The 20,558-nt window shown below is 42.8% G+C and overlaps 1 protein-coding gene and 1 long non-coding RNA gene across 2 annotated transcripts; one reads left to right on the forward strand and one right to left on the reverse strand.

Annotated features, from left to right (window-relative positions):
• Positions 1-1,599: 1,599 nt before the first annotated feature.
• On the reverse strand, positions 1,600-3,430 carry LOC134444296 (uncharacterized). Its single transcript, XR_010033917.1, has 3 exons — positions 3,337-3,430; positions 1,822-1,856; positions 1,600-1,683 (listed from the first exon to the last, which is right to left on the reverse strand). It is a non-coding gene; the product is annotated as an uncharacterized LOC134444296 (long non-coding RNA).
• Positions 3,431-8,836: 5,406 nt separating this feature from the next.
• Positions 8,837-17,846, forward strand: LOC134444289 (uncharacterized). The gene is made up of 3 exons (XM_063193642.1): positions 8,837-8,882; positions 10,765-10,958; positions 16,805-17,846. Exons 1-3 carry the CDS (start codon positions 8,837-8,839, stop codon positions 17,294-17,296), a joined length of 732 nt encoding a protein of 243 aa, XP_063049712.1. The 3' UTR covers positions 17,297-17,846.
• Positions 17,847-20,558: the final 2,712 nt, after the last annotated feature.

Genomic DNA, 20,558 nt, shown 5'->3' on the forward strand with positions numbered 1-20,558 from the left:
ATTAAGTACACTTGTACAAAGTTTGATTTTAGTACAAAAAAGTCAACTTAAAATGTGATTAAGCTCTACTTAATTATATTTCGAGTGTATTTAAGTATACTATAAGTTGTCCCAAAATAACACAACTTAAGTATGTACTTCTGCAGTATACTATAAAGTACTTTCTCATGACATTGAAATAGATTTCTAATGTACTTAAAATGCACTTATCCGCATGCTTAAGCTCACATTAAACACATTTTAAAGTGACTTGGTTAGTATACTTATAATGTACTTAAAGTTAAATATATTTCTAGTATATTAAGTACACTTGTACAAAGTTTGATTTTAGTACAAAAAAGTCAACTTAAAATGTGATTAAGCTCTACTTAATTATATTTCAAGTGTATTTAAGTATACTATAAGTTGTCCCAAAATAACACAACTTAAGTATGTACTTCTGCAGTATACTATAAAGTACTTTCTCATGACGTTAAAATAGATTTCTAATGTACTTAAAATGCACTTATCCGCATGCTAAAGTACACATTAAACACATTTTAAAGTGACTTGGTTAGTATACTTATAATGTACTTAAAGTTAAATATATTTTTAGTATATTAAGTACACTTATACAAAGTTTAATTTTAGTACAAAAAAGTCAACTTAAAATGTGTTTAAGCTCTACTTAATTATATTTCAAGTACATTTAAGTATACTATAAGTTGTCCCAAAATAACATTCTTTAAATACACACTTTTGAAGTACACTTTAAATACAATAAAACGTACTTATTAAGTATATATTAAGTACACTTTTTTTTTACTTGGGCATTCATGTTGGCTGTCAATAGCTCATTTTAATAGGCTACAGTCTTCCTTGAGTTTCTTTTAGAATTATCCACATGTTTTGGCCCTGTCCCAACGTTTTTGAGATTTGTTGCATGGGTCGAATTTTTAATGAACACATATTTCCCTCAAAACAATACTTTTGCCTCGATTTAACAGTTGCTATGTTGACCTTGTTGGCCATTGTGCATCCTATGGATTGATTGAATGTTTTGAAAATGCCAGCATTTTTATTTTACTCACAAGACACCAAGTGTTGGAATCCGCTTGTAAATGCTCTAATATTTTCATTCGATAGATGTTGACAGTAGTTTATAGCCTAGAATGAAACAACAGTGTTCATTTTACTGACACAAGTTACTGCCAAGTAGTAAGACCGGAAAAACTTATAATTTCGAGGTGCTCTCTCAATTTTTGCCAGAGCTGTAGCCTCTATAGGCCTAGGCTATGTTACAAGTAGTTTCACTTTCACTTGTGTCGGCGGCGAAGACCCCCAGCCCACCTCGCTCGAAATGGCGAGTCAAACAACAATGGGAAAGGTTTTATAAATAGGGAATTATAAAGGAATTATAAAAAAAAGAATGAGAGTCTGGACTTTGTTGGAATATTATTTATTGCTCTGTGGGTTGCAGACACACACACACACACAACAGACTGTCTAGTTTCCAGCACGTTTCCAACACGCACACGCGCGCACACACACATACACACACACACACACACACACACACACACACACACACACACACACACACACACACACACACACACACACACACACACACACACACACACAGACTGTCATGCGTTGCTCATTGCAGCGGAGACGTCCGGAGACCCTCCAGCATTTTCAAACCTGCATAATTTTTAAAAAGAAAATTATTATTATAAGGCCTACTATTGTTAGTATTATTATTATCATCATCATCATCATTATTTTTATTATTATTATTATCATCATCATCATCATTATTTTTATTATTATTATTATTACCATCATGGTTATGCTGGACAGGCTACCTTGGCTACCTGTGTGTATTAGAGAGAGAGAGAGAGAGAGAGAGAGAGAGAGAGAGAGAGAGAGAGAGAGAGAGAGAGAGAGAGAGAGAGAGAGAGAGAGAGAGAGAGAAGAGAGATGCACAGAGATCAGATGGTCGTATCCTTCTGTATCCATATCAGTTGGATTACATTGCAAACCATCTTAGTCCACTACATGTTTACTACATAATGATTGCTTCTATCTATAATCACAGGAAACCCAGATATTGGACCATTACTCCAAGCTTGACATATTATTGGATTCTTTAATTACACTGGAAACTAAATCGAAACAAAATATATTTTGGATATGATTGGGAGGTGCTGTAGTCAGGTGAAACATGATAATAATCCACATCATACGGCCAAAGCAACAAAAGACTGGCTGAAGAGGCACATTAAGGTCATGAAGTGGCCTAGACAGTCTCCAAACATTAACCCTATAGTGATTGTATGGAGGGAAATGTAAGATAAGATCAAATATAAGTTGCCGTAACAGCTTATGGACCTAAATGTCCAGACTCTATGGGCCATATTGGGTTTTAATGTGCGTTTATATGTGGATTGTGGGGAAGTGTCATGCAAGACAACTTTTGTGTGCAAACAGACAATGAAGGTGATCTTATAGCTTATATAATCTTATCTTATCAGCATTCCTGAATAGAATAGAATAGAAAGCCTTTATTGTCATTATACAAAATATACTGAGATTTGAGCTTCCCTAGAAGGTGCACAGTCCTTTATAGATGAACATTGTCCAGTAACTGAGAGTTCATTGTTGTAACAGCTTTGGGGAAGAAGCTGTTCTTCATCCTATTGGTTCTGGCTGGTAATGCCTTGTAGCGCCTGCCAGAGGGCAACAGAGTGAAGAGATGGGAGCCAGGATGTGAGGGATCTTCAATGATACTCCTGGCTCTAGTTAGGCAGCGGGAGTTGTAAATGGTGGGTATGGGAGGCAGGGGGTAGCCTATGTAATGCGCTGTTTTGGTCACCCTCTGCAGTCTCTTCCTGTCAGCCTCAGTGCAGCTTGAGTGCCACACTGACACTGCGTAGGTCAGCAGGCTCTCTATGGTGGAACGGTAAAAAGTCACCAGCAAGCTTGAGAATAGCAGTGTACATCACTGCATTGCGTACAATATTGTTATATTAGAGACTTGCCAAACTACTGTGCTATTTATTATTGTGTGCTTGAGTTGGTATAAAAGTTCCTATAGCATCATAGTTTTGTAGTTGTCTTTTAGTACATTATTTACAGTAAAATGTTATATAATTTATACGTATTGTGTTCCTTGTAGGGGGGTTTAAACTGCATTTTACTCTGTATAATGACAATAAAGGATGTCTATTCTACTGTATTATATTCCCTTCTATTCTATTCTATTCTATTCTATTCGATTCTATTCTATATTATGTAGGGTCGTCTATTACCAATAGTCTGGGCAAGTTGTGGCTTTCTGATTGGTCCACATACCTGTTTGAAGACACATGCTAATGCTATGGCTAGTCCAATGGCAATGAGGCCCTGGTTGGCAAGAGGTGTGCAGGACTTAGATGGCTCGCTTTCTGTTGAAACACAAGCACAAATAAGGTAATTAAACAAATGATGGTTCTTCATTTCCTAGAGGTCTTTTGAACCCGGGGAGGAAGGCCTGATCCATAATCCAAATTTATTTTTTTGTGCAGTACAACAACATTGGAAGGCTGGGGGAAAAATGTATAAGTCAGTGCAGAAAATCATCAAAACCAATGGTGACATGAAAACAGAGATATAGGGTGCATTCCAATATGCGACCTTGCGTCCTTCACTTGTGCTTGTGGCCTCACGGGATGCTGATGCCCCACCTCAATTAGGTTTCCCCACTCTCATCCTAGCCTCTATCATTTTTGGGGAACTATTCTTCATTCACCATCTAGTTTGAAAATGAGAAAATGACTTTACAATTGAGCTTTTGCAAGATATTGAAATATAATGCTGTTGTCAGTGATGTCATCACAACATATTACTTCCTGGTACAAGGCCTCAAGCACAAAATGGAGGACGCAAGGCTGCATATTGGAACGTACCCAACGTGTATGTAGTCCAGTTAGCGCTTACTCTATTCTCTCTACATAGGCAGGCATTGGCACACCTTGTTGTGGAGGTGAGGAGTTGCCTCCTTTAGTGGGGGAGGGTCCAGGCGTAGGCACACAATTACAGGCAGATGTATCTGGGCCTAAGAGATGAAAGAAGAACAGGAGGAGGGCGGAACAAAGACAGTTGTTGACAAACATCTCAGCCAATCATATTGCAAAGATGGGGTTAGTGGTTGGTGAGTTGAGGTTGTTGAGGGCTGCTGACAGCGTTGGCTAGGCACAGGACAAAGTCCTCTAAAGGTACCCCCACCCTACACTTTTGCATTACATTACATTGCACTAAGCTGACACTTTCATTATTCAAGGTGTTGCATTACTCAACTGTGTTTGAGTATGGTTGGAGTTAAGTTTTGACCGTTAAGTTGTCATGGAGTATTAGTTTACATGGGCTAGTTGACTAACGTAAGGGCGGCAGATATCCAATCTAATCGACGAAGGCTATTAATAGTGTGAACGACATCAGTATACCCTCACCTACTGCGGTGTCAACCCCCCCCCCCCCCTCTATTGTAATATCTACCTAATAAAGTGTCAAACTAAAGACAATTCTAAGGAGGTTGATCGCAAAAATAAGGTAATTAAAGAGACAAGTAATGTTTCTGCATGTCCATTTTGATGGTTAGGCATAGATGTTTCTTATTAATTACATACATTTGGCAGAGCAAAAGTTTGTTGGCTCTACCTTGTCGAGTTAAAATCATTTTACTCCTCAGGTATTGTAGCAATAGGCAGGGCTGGACTGGGAATAAAAAAATGGGCCAGGCATTTTCAGCTAGGATCGGTTCACCAAGCATTCAGAGGCAATGAAGCCTGTGGCCTTTAATCATCTAATGAGCCATTCTGACCGCAACACCCAAAATGCTTTATTTATATCTGTTTGAAATAGGCCTGCTGTCGTGGCATGAGGCTCTGAGGGTCAGGCCAATGTATTCCCTATGGCCAATCCAGCCATGCAGTTAGAGATTACTCTGTGCCTTCCCCATAGGCAGGCATGGGCACACTCTCCCTGGCCACAGTAGAAAAAAGGCAATTCAACACTATTCTGAGAACTCAAAGAAGTTGAATAAACACTAAACTACACTACACTGTATTCAGATGTCTCATGGCTACTACAGTATGTTACACATGCATTTGGATATGTGAGTGTGTGTGCTGTCAGGGAGAAAAATGTCATTTAACTCACCGGTGACAAGGACGATGTAATTACCAACGTTGTCATCCTTAGTATCTTCGTATCTTGCTATGTATTGGCCAGAGTGGTCTGAGGTCAGGTTAAAGAGGCGCAGAGAGAAAGTGGTTTTGTTAAATTCTGCTCTTTGTTGGAACATTACGGAGAGTATGTTGCCATCATCCTTCCCAATTCCCATGTGCACAATGATCTCTTTTGTTTTGTTAAAAATCCACCTAAACGTATTTTTATCCGTAGGACTTGTTGTGATGTTCAGGGTGACAGATACTTCTGCCTTCGCCCCGAACGTCCCATATGCTGTGGAGAGAAAGACATCTCTGTGAGATGAGACTTGACTTAAAGAATACAGTGCCTTGCATAACAGTTAAGTTTGTGACCATGCTGAGGCAAAACGTTACAATATTCGAAGGGGTATGAATACATACTAAGACAGGGTATATTTCACTGAGATACTTTATGTTGCATTTTAGTTTGTTCTAAAATAACTACTGTTTGTTTTAGCTCAAATGACAGTATTCATTACAGGGATTTGAGGATAGTGTAGACCATAAAATTGTCAAAACTGAGTTTCCTTACCTGTGATTAGAGTAAGCAGGAAAACACAGGTCTGTTCAGCAAACATCTTGCACATTTTCTGCTGTAGTCTCGTCACAGATAAATACAGACTTAGACTGTGGATTTATAGATATGTGGGGACAGTGTGGGTTTCCTCACACATGACCTCAACCTGTGGGCCTAGACACGTACTCAAAGCCACACAGACAGCAGTCTAGACTAGACCAGATACTTTCTCAACACTTCCTGACAGACATGGGAAGTTAAATGTTTTTGCATCAGGTGTTAAATTGGGTCATATCAGACAGGTGTAAATCTGTCACGTGGTGAGGCACAGACCTCCCAAATCGTCTTTCTTTGCATCCCATAAACTAGGCCTATGCATTAGTCTCTGGCTGTCAGTGGTAGGCTATGTCCTCGAAATGCCCCAAACCTCATGTTAGCAGTCACAATGACGCCTACAGAATCAAAGTGATGAGAGACTTAAATGTCCTGCCAAATCCAGATAATTAGATGCATTTCCTCTGTAGACAGTGTGCCTTTCTTGAGATTCAAAAATGGTGCTATCAGATGGTGACTGTGCCCTAGGATGTGACGCTAGTAGCCTAGAAGTCATGGTAAACACGAAACACTGCTAAATGAAATGGATCCTTCACACACGGAAATCATCATGTATTTGTCATGGCGGACATATGATAAAGGACACTTTTTCTCCCTTTTTGCGGCCAGATGTCCATTTGCCTCCTTGGTAGACACAGCCGTCTTGACACAGCTAGCGCCTTCGCTTCTTGCTTCGTGGACACAATTACCATTTGCCTTCTTACTTCGTAGTTGAATGGTATTATTTCAAAAACCTTGCACTTAATTTTCTGACATTAGCCGTGCCAAGTATGTTGCTGTATTCTGAATCAGAGTAGCCCTCTCTATCCTCTCTATTAGCCCAGGGTTTATGCGGTGGCTTACAACCTGTTATGACTTCCCCAATCTGGCTTCTCTAAATGGAACAATAATGGTAATGGCCGCCTCTCCTCTCAATAACTATGGTTTATTGCGGACATCATTTATTATGACTGCTCACATATTAGGACATCCTTTTTTATGACTTCTCTCTATTTAGATACACAAATTTTCCACCATTTACTAATCACACACACACACACACACACACACACACACACACACACACACACACACACACACACACACACACACACACACACACACACACACACACACACACACACACACACACACACACACACACACACACACGCACACACACACACACACACAGATAGAGACAGAGAAACACACATACAGGGTCATTGCATTGCATGACACTTTCAGCCATCCAGCTCTACCTGTCATTATTGCAGTGATGTGCGGGTCGACGCAACCGACCGTTTTTTTCCCTAGCCCGCCCGCTTGCCGTGACCGCAAGAATTCATGAAAAATTTTGACCCGACCCACTTTTGTGTGTCTTATGAACATCCTAGCGTCATTGGCAACGCACAACGGACCTTATAAGACCACATGGAAATGAAAACAAACTCTGTAAAGTAGAGATGCACCGGATCCGGTTCCGGTTCCGGATCCGACAGGATAATAGGGTTTTTCACAGGATCCGGATCCGGCAGGATCTTAAGCAGTGGATCCGGTATCCGGCATGTTACCTAAAAATCAGGGTCTGGTGCATCTCTAGCCTAGGCTTTTCAGTCAGTCTTTCACAACCCCAATTGCTGCATGGAGTGAAAGCCCTTTGGAAGCGTCGGTTGCGGGCAGTGTGGCAATAAGCCAAGGAGTCTAAAAAATAGTTTGAGCCAACATAACAAAAAGGGCCCACGTGTGCGCATAGACTATATGTTTCAACCCTTTTGTAGGATCCGGTATCCGGTTCCGGATCCGGCAGGATCTTAAGCAGTGGATCCGGTATCCGGCAGGATCCTAAAAATCAGGATCCGGTGCATCTCTACTGTAAAGCTGGTCTTACACTGTGCGACTTTTGCCCTGATTTTGCCCAGGTTTGGCACTCGCACGACTTTTTGGGAGTCGGGCCGATTTCTTGCTCAATCGCAGGTCAATCGTGAGTCTCGCATCGTGCAGTGTACATGGGGTAACGACAAGCGATTTCTCCTCACGATCGTGCAATAGCAGGGTCGCAAGAAAATCAAAACTGATTGAAATCCTGGTCACGCCTCGTGACTAAATCACACAGTTAAAGCAGTGCTATGACCCGATTTGATACCACACATGCACAAGTTAATAGAGCTGTGCGATTCGCTCTTGATCGCGTCCTCATCTCCACCTCAGGTGCGCATGTTCCCTCCTCTGCAGCCCCGGGAAACACGCGTGTCGTGTCACACAGTCGGACCATTCTGCTCGCATCCGACCGTCGGCTCCTATAGTGTGAGGACGTGGGACGTGAGACGTGAGATATGAACTTTTAAATCGCGAAATTTTCTCGTGCAGTGTGAGCAGGAGCTTAATACCCACGACTGAAAATATCGCACAGTGTATGCCCGGCTTAAGCAACACAGGAGCGCGAAACCATTACAATTGTATAATAAAATGTGTAGGCTATCCTATCCATCATTGTTCTGTGTAGAGAGCACCCTCTTGTCAGCTAAATGCACTCAACTGTTGCACCTGCTGCACCAGATGCGCGCAGAGGATTCGGCCGATGCAGGAGCTTCATTAAGTCTCCTACAGAGCTCGTGGGGCACCATCATAGCTTTTCAGTGAAATAAACTTGATCTATTTCAAAGAAAAAAGGCTATGGCCTACTATAAAATGCGACATCATTTCAAACGTCCTGACCGCCCAAAACCGACCCGAATATCATTAAAGATATTATTTTGGTGACAATAAGGTCAGTGTTAAACCATGAAAAGGATGAATGTCAATAATGTGAACCTTTGAAGGTTACCTACCTATATGCCATGGATGTGAAGACAAACTTGTTTGTCATTGGATTTCAAGCTCCACTTTAGAATCTATGATGGCCAGTGTTCAGGGGCGGAGCACTGGTATTGGGACTGGGGGGGCGGGAGATGTGTCAGGCCCACAAAATATCGTAGAATGGGGCCCCTACAAGATGTTTGGCAATCGAAAGCCACTGTCAGAGCTCACCCCCCCAAGTGGTGAGGCCGGGGGTTCCTGGCCCATATGTCCCCCCCCCACCCCCCCACTGCTCCGCCATGGCCAGTGTTCTAAACAAAATAATGACAGACCAGGGCGAGTCCAAAAGCAGAATTTGGCAAGACCTATGTCCAGTCCAAAACAATTCCGAGCCCAAACAATACAGAGTCCGAGACAAGTCCAATCCGGACTCGGGCCGAGTACTACATCCCTGTTATTTGTAAACTAAACTTAATTTAAGAAATTGTAGCCTCTTGCTAGTAACCTATTTGAAATGACCATCAAACAGATACATAAAAAATGGGGTGGGGTGTGTCGAACTGTGGGTCAAAAAGGCAAACTGAATCATGAATTGAGTGTATTGATGAGTGTTGTGAAACTGAATTGTGAGTTGAGTGTATTGTTACTGCCCTACCTCTGACATGAATAACATCTCCTTAAAGAGGCACTAGGTAGGATCCCGTCATTTGCGCAGTGTCCGTGGCATGCCTGTCTCAAAATCTACACCGCAATGACAAAATGCTGTTCAAATAAACTTGCTGTGAGACTGTGCATCCTGAAATGCCAGCAGTTGATAGAAATCTGAATACTGTATGTAAAGTGATGTTTTCAAATGATAAGAGAAGTTGGACTTCTGCACAAAATATCTAATGAGCTTGGCGCCAGCAGGCGGATATGTAACATTGGCTATGTTTACATTATTACATTACATTACATTGCATTTGGCAGACGCTTTATAACCAAAGCGACTTTCAAAAGAGGACATAATCAAGCCAACATCACAAGCAAATACAAAGTGCACAGGAGATGTACAGAACAACAAGTGCAGTTGCAAAGAGGGGTTAGTTTTTTGTTTTGTTTTGTTTAAATATAAAGAGTAAATAACGAGTACACACACAAACACACACTCACAAACTAAACTAAACTAAACTAAACTAAACTAAACTAAACTAAACATCATGTCAGGAGTCTGCCCTGGGGCAAGGCCAGTTCAAGCATTAGTCTAGTAGATTCTCTCGAAAGAGGAATGTCTTTAGTTGTTTCTTGAAAGCTGTAAGAGATGTGCTCAGTCTTGCTGCCTCTGGGAGACTGTTCCACCACTTGGGTACCACAACGGAGAACAATCTTGACTGGGAGTACCTAGAGCGACTGGATGGCAGAGCCAGACGGCTTGTGTTGGATGAGCGCAGTTCTCTTCCAGTAACATAAGGCGTTAGTAGGTCCTTCAGATAAGCTGGGGCCGTTCCTGTGATGGTTTTGTAGGCAAGGGTCAATGCCTTGTGCTTGATCCGGGCGGCGATCGGTAACCAGTGCAACTCAATAAATAGAGGAGTAACATGGGTCCTTTTGGGTTGATTGAAAATCAACCGTGCCGCCGCATTCTGGATCATCTGCAGAGGCTTTAGCGCACAAGCAGGTAGACCTGTCATGAGTGAGTTGCAGTAGTCAACTCGGGACAGGACCGTGGCCTGGACCAGTCGTTGTGTAGAATATTGTGTCAGCACAGGTCTGATATTCCGTACGTTGGACATCTGGATTCGACAGGTCCGGGTTTACATGAGAAATTTCATTAAGAATGAACTCAATTTAATTCTGAATAAAGCTTAATTCCGCTTTGAAAACGTCATGTAAACACTGAGCAATTCGGAATTAAATGAAAGATCAAAGTGAACTCGAAGGAAATGTAAGCTAAGGCGTTAAGTTCTGCCAGGAAGATGAGACGGTATTCAGCTCAATTATTCCCTTAAATTAACCAACCAATCACTGTTCTTGTTCTTAGGCACACCCTCTCCCTTGCATTCTCATTCAATTGCCTACAGCCAATAGGAAGCCTGCCTACTCATTTATAAACCCTCTGTCTATTTCTGCTCTTCTGCTGACTAGAGTACGCTGGTGTCAACGCTCCCACCACCTCCCCTTCAACCTCCATTGCTGGCCCGTCCTCGTCCCATGTGGAGAATCTGCAAGGTGTCCCTGCTTTCGACGCAGTTCGGCATCTTCCCTTCAGCCTTGCCACCACAAGGATGCTGAGAGCATCTGCCCTAGTCTTCACGGTCCCAGGTCGATGGTCCTCTCCTGTAAAGGGGGGTAGGCTCTCGCCCCCTGCCTTATCCATCGGCAGGATATGCGCCCTCTTCATCTGAATTATTCTAAGCAGGCGGGGGCCTCCGCCAAAGACAATCGCTACTGCATACTTCAGTGTTTCAATAAATCTCTTAAACTTCTTTTGGTCTATCGAGTCTTTCATGGTAGAACTATTTAATTCTGAATTATTAATTCAGAATTAAAAACATCAGGTGAACGTAGGCATTCACTGTCCTATCCACAATGGAGGCAAAAAACCCATCACATACTTAAAAGAAAGAAGGATGAAAGCATGCCTTCACTTTAATAAAATACTTTGCTGAAAATGTAACAATGTGAAAGGGGCTGATAGATATGGCTATATTAATGTACAGTTTGGTGTGAATGTTGTAGTGAAACCGCAGGGATCAGCTTGCGCATGAGACTGTTTTTATGTGTTGTTCAAGTGCTAGTGGGGCCATGGCAGGTTGGCAGGAAAAGTATGGCACAAGAAAGTTAATAATTTAATGAAGTGAATAACTAATATAAAGAAAAACATCCAAAATATGCTTAATCATTTTCTCAACAGCGTTATAATGATCTATTGCATCTCTGAACATAACTACTTTTATTGTTATTATTGTATATATCCAAGTGGAGCGCCGCCTCACCCACCTACAGTAGACTATGATAATGAAAGGGGGTGCATAAGAAAGAATAGCATGGCACAAGTCAACTCATGTAAGGGCTGAAATTGGCTGATATTTACCAGTATATGGAGGGCCTTGTCATGGTAAAGTTTGGGGATCATATACAAACAATGCAATATACAAACAATGGTCCACAGACATGATCACAGGATGCAGAAGTTCATACAGTTACAACACGTGACTTGTATCAGAACTGAAAGCTAGTGGAACATACTGTATCATGTAGAAACCCTGTGGCTTCCCACAGCTTTCAGCTTGATGCAACTGTGCTCATTTAAAGTCTGCAGCAGATAAGAATGTGACTGAGCTTTTTTTAAAAAATGTTTCACTTCCTGTCCCCTCGAAGGCCTCAGTGCGCAGATTGGAGACAGAGACACTATTTTAGACAAGCCTCGCACTATGTGGGAACACACACACACACACTACAACCCTATGAAGCAACTAAACATTTACCCCTATAACAACTTCTACTGTGTTTCTTTCTGCATGAAACACAGGCTAGGTAGGAGTGTAGGCCTATTGCCATGATTATGCCACTTGCACTTTACTGGGACTATTGCAATTATGATATTGTTGTTTACAATGACATCCTGCGACTACTGAAACTATTTTATTGCTTACAATGTCATCAAGCTCAATGTGGAGATTAATATTACTGAAACCATTAAGCATAGTGATCACAATCAGTGTATTGAAATATCTTCCCCATAGACTCAAGTATGTTTTTGATCTCCCCCCACTAGCAGAGGGCGAGAGAGGGAGGCTCAATTGGGACTGGCGGCATCTACTGTATATAGGCCTACATGTGGCTTGAGAAGCAAAAGGGTGTCTAGTCATGGGACATACAGAAGGACTTCGCAACTTTGATGCCATCGAATTTCAAACATTGAAGTAATAATGGAAAAGATTTAACAAACATATATCACAGCAGATGTATTGGTCTCGTTCGCTGGCAATCTACTCTCTAAATTCCAAAAGCAGCGGGGCTAGAATGGCTGGAATATGCTTACTGCAGCATGCACGTACAAATGTCGTGCAGAAACATGTTGCCATGCATATATTACTGTATGTCAATTTTGCACATTGGGGCTCAACTGAATGCAAGGTATGCAGATAAATTCGCAAGGTGCAATATTGACAGAACCACTACCTTTTCCCTGAAAACATTGCATACAGTTAGTCAGTGACATTCGGGGACAAACATGATTAAAATAACAAGAGGAAATAGCACTTCTGAAATCACAGAAGTGCAAAACTATATCTGTAAAAGTCAGGGTGTCTCACTTCACTGGGCTGTCCTGAGAAGCACCAGATCATACAGTGTTGTGGCGCGCAGACAGAGAGGATTATTAGAATCTGCAGTACCAATAGGCCCTCCTGGTGACATAGGCCTATCACAGTCTTCTCTTCCTGCATCCTCTTTGATGCCAGGCAGACGATTGAACCAGACACGAGTACTTTTACTTGGAGATTCTTTCAGTCTTGCGTGTAGATCGTTACCTTGGGGAAACGCCGGGAGAAGTCTTGCCTGGAAGCTGAGTTTAGGCCGTGTTGTGTTACCTGGACGTTGTGTTACCTGTTTGGATTCATCTGGACGTCATGTTTCCTTTGCTGCTAATTGGACTGATGGCACTGCCTGTTATGACAGGTGAGACACACTGACAACGGAGGTCCAATCAGCAGGTGACACACACTAAAGCCAATGCAATGCACACATGAATGGAGCACCTCCTTTAGAACTTCTATCACAGAATCACTGTTACTGCTTTCAGGCTGATCATCAGAGCGGTGTCAGTGTCCGTTCCCGCACCAATTATGCTCGGAACTATTAGCCTGGGAACTCCCATACTGCCTTTAGTTCTACACAATCGTTTCGATCTGAAAGACAGTCTGGCGAGGATGACTCATAATGTCCAAGATCATGGGCCCTGTGTCATAATGGCCAAGCATTCCGACCTTAACAGTTTCTCTGCCCAATCAGAGAGCAGTGTGAGCAGTGTGTCATAATAGCCAAGTATTCTGCCCCCTACGGAATTTACAATAGGCAACTCCCCAGACCTAATCTCACTTGTGATTAGGTCTGCTGTTAACCAGGCAACGGAACTATAGTCCTTACCTGCGAATCATTCGTGTTCCTAGTGGGCTCTGAACTTTTCGGCATGTGACTGTGTGTTACCCGGATGAACCTGCTGATGTCCAGTTTGTCGTCACGGTTCATGGTGAAAAAGTCTTTTTTTGGTTGGGATCGCAAACCAACTTTCTGGTTCTCGAACGCACAGACTTGCGTGCGGGAATGGGCACCGGCACCCAGGGATGCATTATGACAACATGGTCCCCTGGGACAGACAACAAGAAAGCCCCCCTCCCCCTCCATGGGTGTTCAGGGGGTTAGGCCAGATGTTGTTGTTGGGGGTTTGGGGGTACGGGGGCACATCCCGAGGGAAAATGTGAAAATAATAGTGGTGTGCATTGGCACTGCCCTCACAATTTGATTCGATTCGATTCAATTCAATTCAATTCAATTCAATTCAGTTCAATTCAAATTCAATTCAATTCAATTCTACAGTCTGGGACAGACAACAAGAAAGCCCCCCTCCCCCTCCATGGGTGTTCCTAGTTTACAAAAAGATCAGGGTTTTAGGCCAGATGTTGTTGGGGGTTCGGGGGTACGTCCCGAGGGAAAATGTGAAAATAATAGTGGTGTGCATTGGCACTGCCCTCACAATTCGATTCAATTCGATTCAATTCAATTCAATTCAATTCAATTCAATTCAATTCAATTCTACAATGCATTGCAATCCATTGACAGTAAATAGAATGGACGCCAAATCAACGCTTTTTGCCATTCACCGCTTTGAAGCCAGATTTGGGAACATTCCAACTTACATTCCACCTTAGCAACGCCAAACGCAGGTGCTGATTGGACAACAACAAGACTTCTAACGGTCAATCAAACCATGTTCTGATGCTCATTGGTCAATTTAACTTTTAATATCTCTCTTAAATAAAACATCACCACAAAAAATCACCACCCTGGTAAGTTGGAGAGCAAGGGGACCTACTAGTTGAGCGAAAAATGATCCCCCTGGAGTGGCATTTAAGGGAGATACAGGGTTTTATGTCTCTCATAGGAATGAATGGGATTTGGCCATTTTTTGGTCTTTTTGGGTCCAACCTTGGCTCCAACTTGGCTTCAACAATGAAATAGAATTTTGGCCTCCATTCTATTTACTCTCAATGATTGCAATGCATTACATTTCTACTGAAAGCAAAGCAAATGTTTCATCAGTCATGATGAGGCAATACGAGTAGTCAGATATTGAGCAACATTTTATTGGCTGTTTGCTGTATCAGTCTTGCCTTGCAGTTTTCAATGCTTTTATTTAATTTAACATTCATTTGCTCCTGAAATGTCCACGGAATTGAAACTTAAAACATTTGCCGCATCGATTATGGAGTTTGCCTGCATTGCATTGCCGAATAGATTATTGAAAATAAAGTTGTTAAAAGTGTGATTTTAGCGCAAAATGAAAAAGGAATTATAGATGCTTGACATCCAGGGCCCCCTTGACTCTTGGGCCCCTGGGCCTGGGCCCGGTAGGCTTATGTAGTAATCCATCCTTGCCGGCACGGTTTTCAGCTTTCAGCTTTGTCGCACAGCTGTGAAAATGTAAATAAGCTCCCCAATTCATCTCCTACCCAGATGTTAATTATGCCCTAGCCACGGCTCCTTGTACTGTAGCACGCAAAGTATTTTACATTATTTGCAGTAGATCAGTGGTGGCTGGGACTCAGTGGTGTCGCAGAGAAGGTACATTGCATTGTATGTAAAGCAAGAAATCTGCAGTCTAACAGCCAACATAATTCCATAATTTGGTTGGTAACAGTATTGAGTTGTATGGTTAATAGCTGTAGTTCCTTTTCTGTGGAGAAAGATGTCACCATTGGGAACTCCTCCTCAGCAGAGAGTCTCTAGAGTCTTGGGTCTCTTTCACCTACATTATGTCATGCACTGCTTTATGGGGACAGAATAGCTGACACTTTTTCATATACACGTAATGTTATGTTTTGTGGTACCCAACCAAATACAACGGATAGTAGTTTAACCCCTTAGCGCAGAGTCCATGATATAGCCTTACTGTTACCAACATTGTTATGGCTATGTCTTAATGGGCTTATAATTTAGTGGAGTATTTTCAGCAATTAGTGAATAGGCCCACCGGCGACCCCAGCTGCAGTAAGAGGCTATTGTTTACTACTTACAATAAAGTGGTGAAAATTCTTTTAAATCTTAACCTGCACAACCACCTGTAGCCCTTTAATGCACGCCGTATCTCCTGTGGCACGCTGTAATAGACATCGAAAGTTAACTTCTGTAGTATTACACTACTATGACAGTGCACAGGGCATTTAGTGATACATTACGACTTGGTCATTGCCATTCTAGTAACAGCTAATTTATAATGCCGTGTCTTCAGGGGTTAAGCTGAACTGATTTCTGACGGACAGTTCTGTATTCTAAGGTTCTGTTTTCTAAGGTTCTGTTTCCCTGAAGGGGTTTGGCATTGTAAGTCCACTGCAGTGTTGGCCATTTTTGGGGACAGGTTACCACGGTGATTGCACGTTTCTTCCAGAGGGTATGTGATGTGAAGGGATACAAGTGTATATCGCCAAGGTACAAAGTGTCAACGTGACATGATTTGGGTTTCTGGGCTGCGTGTGTGTGTGTGTATGTGTGTGTGCGTGCGTGCGTGCGTGCATGTGTGTGTTGCAGCAGCTGGAGCAGAGTGGTTTGTCCTAGAGGGAGGAGACATCACTTTGAATGCAAGCGAGGACCAACCTAGACTCGTTCACCTTCAGTGGAGGGTGAATCAAACAACAATCGTTATGGATTACTTCCCCCATAAACCACCACCATTCAATGTCAAACTGAAGTATGAAGGATTTATTGAAAGATTCATTCACTTTGATACAAACACTTTAAGTCTACACCTCAGGAACCTTCAGAGGAATCACTCTGGGGTGTACACGGCAGAGAAGTATTACGAGCGGGGCGAATACAATGTTTCGCATTCATACAACCTCATCATTATGGGTAAGACACAAAACTTCAGACATTGTACAATTTATTATAATATATTATGTGTTAGTATTTTTTGTTGGTGAAAGTGAAATATCTCACTTTCATTCTATCTTTTAAAACTATTAAAATTGAGGCACAATGTTGTGATTGTTTCTTCATCACAGAGCATGCAGCGCCCCCTACCCTGACCTTGTTGTCGGCCTGGTCCAGCAATGTCACCTGTAACGTGGCTCTCAGGTGTGCTGTGTCACCTGACACGGCCCTGAACACCACCTGCATCATCGACCTCAACAGCACTGAGTCCGAGTCCGTCTGTTCTCAGGAGGGCGGAGGAAGGTTCCTCTCCATCTCCGTCAACCGCACCACCGTCTCCTGTAATCATAGTAACCCAGTCAGCTGGAGGCGGGCCAGCGTGGACGTGGCCTCTGTCTGCAGCGGATGGGGCGGGGTCTCAGTGAGTCTCCTGAGGGCAACGGCCATCTCTGGGGTTATCGTTGTCATGGTTACTGCTGTTATTGCTGTGGCCATCTGCACACGCCGACCACAGACGTCAGACTGATCAGAAGACGTCAGACACACACACAGGAGACAGACAGACACACACAAACACACACACAGGAGACAGACAGACACACACAAACACACACACAGGAGACAGACAGACACACACAAACACTCACATACACACACACAAACACACACACATACACAATTACACACACAAACACACACACATAAAGGAGACAGACAGATCATTAACATGGGACATTCAATTCCAAATTAACTCAACTTAACTCAAAATAATTCTGCTTTGGAAAATATCCTGTTAACACTTAATTAAATAAAATTTAAATTATTCTTAATTAAACTCTATTCAGAAAAAAGTGGGTGGTTTATTTTGTGGTTAATTCTGAATAAGTTGTATGGTCAAAGATTCTCTATAGATCGTCTCTGGTATGGTGAGGGCCCCAGGTAGTATGGATGACCCAAGTACAGTAGTATGATGAGGCCCAGGTAGTATGGCTAACCCAGGTAGTATGGTGAGGCCCAGGTAGTTTGGTCAGGTAGTATGGATGGACAGGCCCAGATAGTTAGCCTAGAAATCTAGACGCCCCTAGCGACCGCAAATTGAATTTGCTCCCGGGGGCAGTCTAGCGGACCCCGGTCGTTTTGCGAGGCTGAAAGTTATCCGATGACAGGGCCAATCAAATCGCGAGGGGGGCCGGGTTAACTAGTAAACAGGATACTTTCTAAGAAGCATGGTGTCCGTCCGGTGCTACGTACAGCACGAAAGTGTTTACTTAATTTAAAAAGCCTGGATGATAATACATTTCGTGGCTGACATGGATTGATGTAATAATACACCATGAACTTATCGGACACAAATAGATCTCAACACATTACCATTTGATCATTCGATGTTTTAAACTAGCTCGGTAAGCTAATTTGAGCATTTTACAGAACCAGATAGTCACACGCTATTATCAGACCACTACTGTAGGTGTAGAATGAAATTGCTGCCCCAATTTCTAATAAGACACATGCCATTAAAAACGAGACATTTGGGAGCTTTGAAAGTCTTTGAGTAGCTTACTAAATAGATGGGAATGACACCTAGTCTACCAAGCTAGTGGCTAGCTAACCTGTCGTCAACAACACAGAGCTAGGTATCCAGCCTTGTATTATATGCCTGCCCCAAATTCTAATAAGATCCATGTCATTAAAACGAGACATTTGGGAGCTTTGAAAGTCTGTAAGTCGCTTACTAAATAGATGGGAATGACACCTAGTCTACCGAGCTAGTGGCTAGCCAACGTATCCAGCCATGTATCAGTTATGGGTATACAGCTAGCTAACACCGAACATGCCATGTTGACAACAATCATAAATATAACCATTTAACAAGCCCCAAATTGCTCGACATTTCGCTGATTGATCAAGGAGGGTCATGTGGTTGAAAACGAGGCATTTTTGAACTGTATAAGTGAAAACACGATTTATTAGGAAACTTGTTTGTGGCTGTGGTCATCACACGCATTCACTGCTACGACGGCTCGAAGTTGCCGCTTCACCTACAAAGAGGCTAGCTAACCTGTCGTCAATAACAGAGCTAGGTATCCAGCCTTGTATTATATGCCTAACCCAAATTCTAATAAGATCCATGTCATTAAAAACGAGACATTTGGGAGCTTTGAAAGTCTGTAAGTCGCTTACTAAATAGATGGGAATGACACCTAGTCTACCGAGCTAGCGGCTAGCCAACGTATCCAGCCATGTATTAGTTATGGGTATACAGCTAGCTAGCTAACACCGAACATGCCATGTTGACAACAATCATAAATATAACCATTTAACAAGCCCCAAATTGCTCGACATTTCGCTGATTGATCAAGGAGGGCCATATGGTTGAAAAAGAGGCATTTTTGAACTGTATAAGTGAAAACACGATTTATTAGGAAACTTGTTTGTGGCTGTGATCATCACACTCATTCACTGCTACGACGGCTCGAAGTTGCCGCTTCACCTACAAAGGGGCGTGTCGCGTGTACGTTGTGAAAACAGCTGTGACGTTACACAGAAGTGTGTGGGGATTGGTTGTTCCACCATCCTATTGCGTGACATTGAGTGCTTAAGCAACCATTTATCCCGCCCAGCCCTCCTAGACCCTGGTACAGCTTTTTGCTGTACGGGTCTGGCTGCGCTAGGCTACCAGATAGTATGAACGACCAAGTAGAGGTCAGGTGGGAAGGTCAGGTAGTTTGATGAAGGCCCAGGTCTATTGCAGGGGGGAGTCCTGGTTTGTATTCATAGTACATCCCTGGGAGAATTTAAATAACATTTTAAGTGGCCCCTTGAATGAAAAAGTTCCCCACCCCTGGTTTATTGGGACAAAGGTGGACCTCGAACATTTGTGGACATTTCAAGTAGGCCCCAAGTTGGAGAGGGTTGGGAACCCCTGGCCCACAGTATTACTCACCCATTATGCTACACACACACACACACAGCTGACCTGCATGCGGGGGACCAAAGAACCGAGTGACAGGACGCTGAGACACAACACAACGCCTTTCAATTGCAGGTAAAACACACACACACACACACACACACACACACACACTAACACTAACGTCGGGGACCGACTGACACAGGAATAAGCAACAAGCAACACTAGTAAGTATTAAAGTAAAATTTATTTTTACAATTTCATTAGGCTCTACCAATGAGGCCCAGCACAACATGACATTACATTACACTTAAGGGACACTTTTATCCAAAGTGACTAACGAGGGTTAGCGAGGGTATTGTTTACAGTCCCTGGAGCAGTGTGGGATTAGGTGCCTTGCTCAAGGGCACTCAATCCATGGCTGGAGGTGTGGGGAGAGGTAAGGTTGGGATTCGAACCCTGCAACCCTCTGATTTTAAGACCACCTCCCTAACCATACCGTGCGATTACACCACGGGTGTTGAACACGTGGAAAGATGCGGAAGTAATTGACTTTGTATGGAAGAGCAAGCGGCAGAAGCGTTAAAAGCAGCAAAAGCGTTTGAGGTCGTCAAAAGTTAAACTTCATCTAAAAATATGTGCTGAGCTTGGCGCTAGCAGGCGTCAGCCAATGGAATGTTCACATTTTTCTAAACACGAGCTTCGGTTGGTCGAGATCCCTGGTCAAACACTTCAGGTTGAATCGTTTGCCGCGTTCAACGCCCCTGACCTGTGCTTTCCAGGCAGGAATCAGCAGCGTTTTGGCTCTTTCAACGGCAGCTGTGTTATCGCACGGTTAGGCTACGACTGCCCAAACTAGATCTTGCCAGAGTACAGG

The sequence above is a fragment of the Engraulis encrasicolus genome, unplaced genomic scaffold, assembly GCF_034702125.1.
Source record: "Engraulis encrasicolus isolate BLACKSEA-1 unplaced genomic scaffold, IST_EnEncr_1.0 scaffold_49_np1212, whole genome shotgun sequence".
Taxonomy (NCBI): domain Eukaryota; kingdom Metazoa; phylum Chordata; class Actinopteri; order Clupeiformes; family Engraulidae; genus Engraulis; species Engraulis encrasicolus.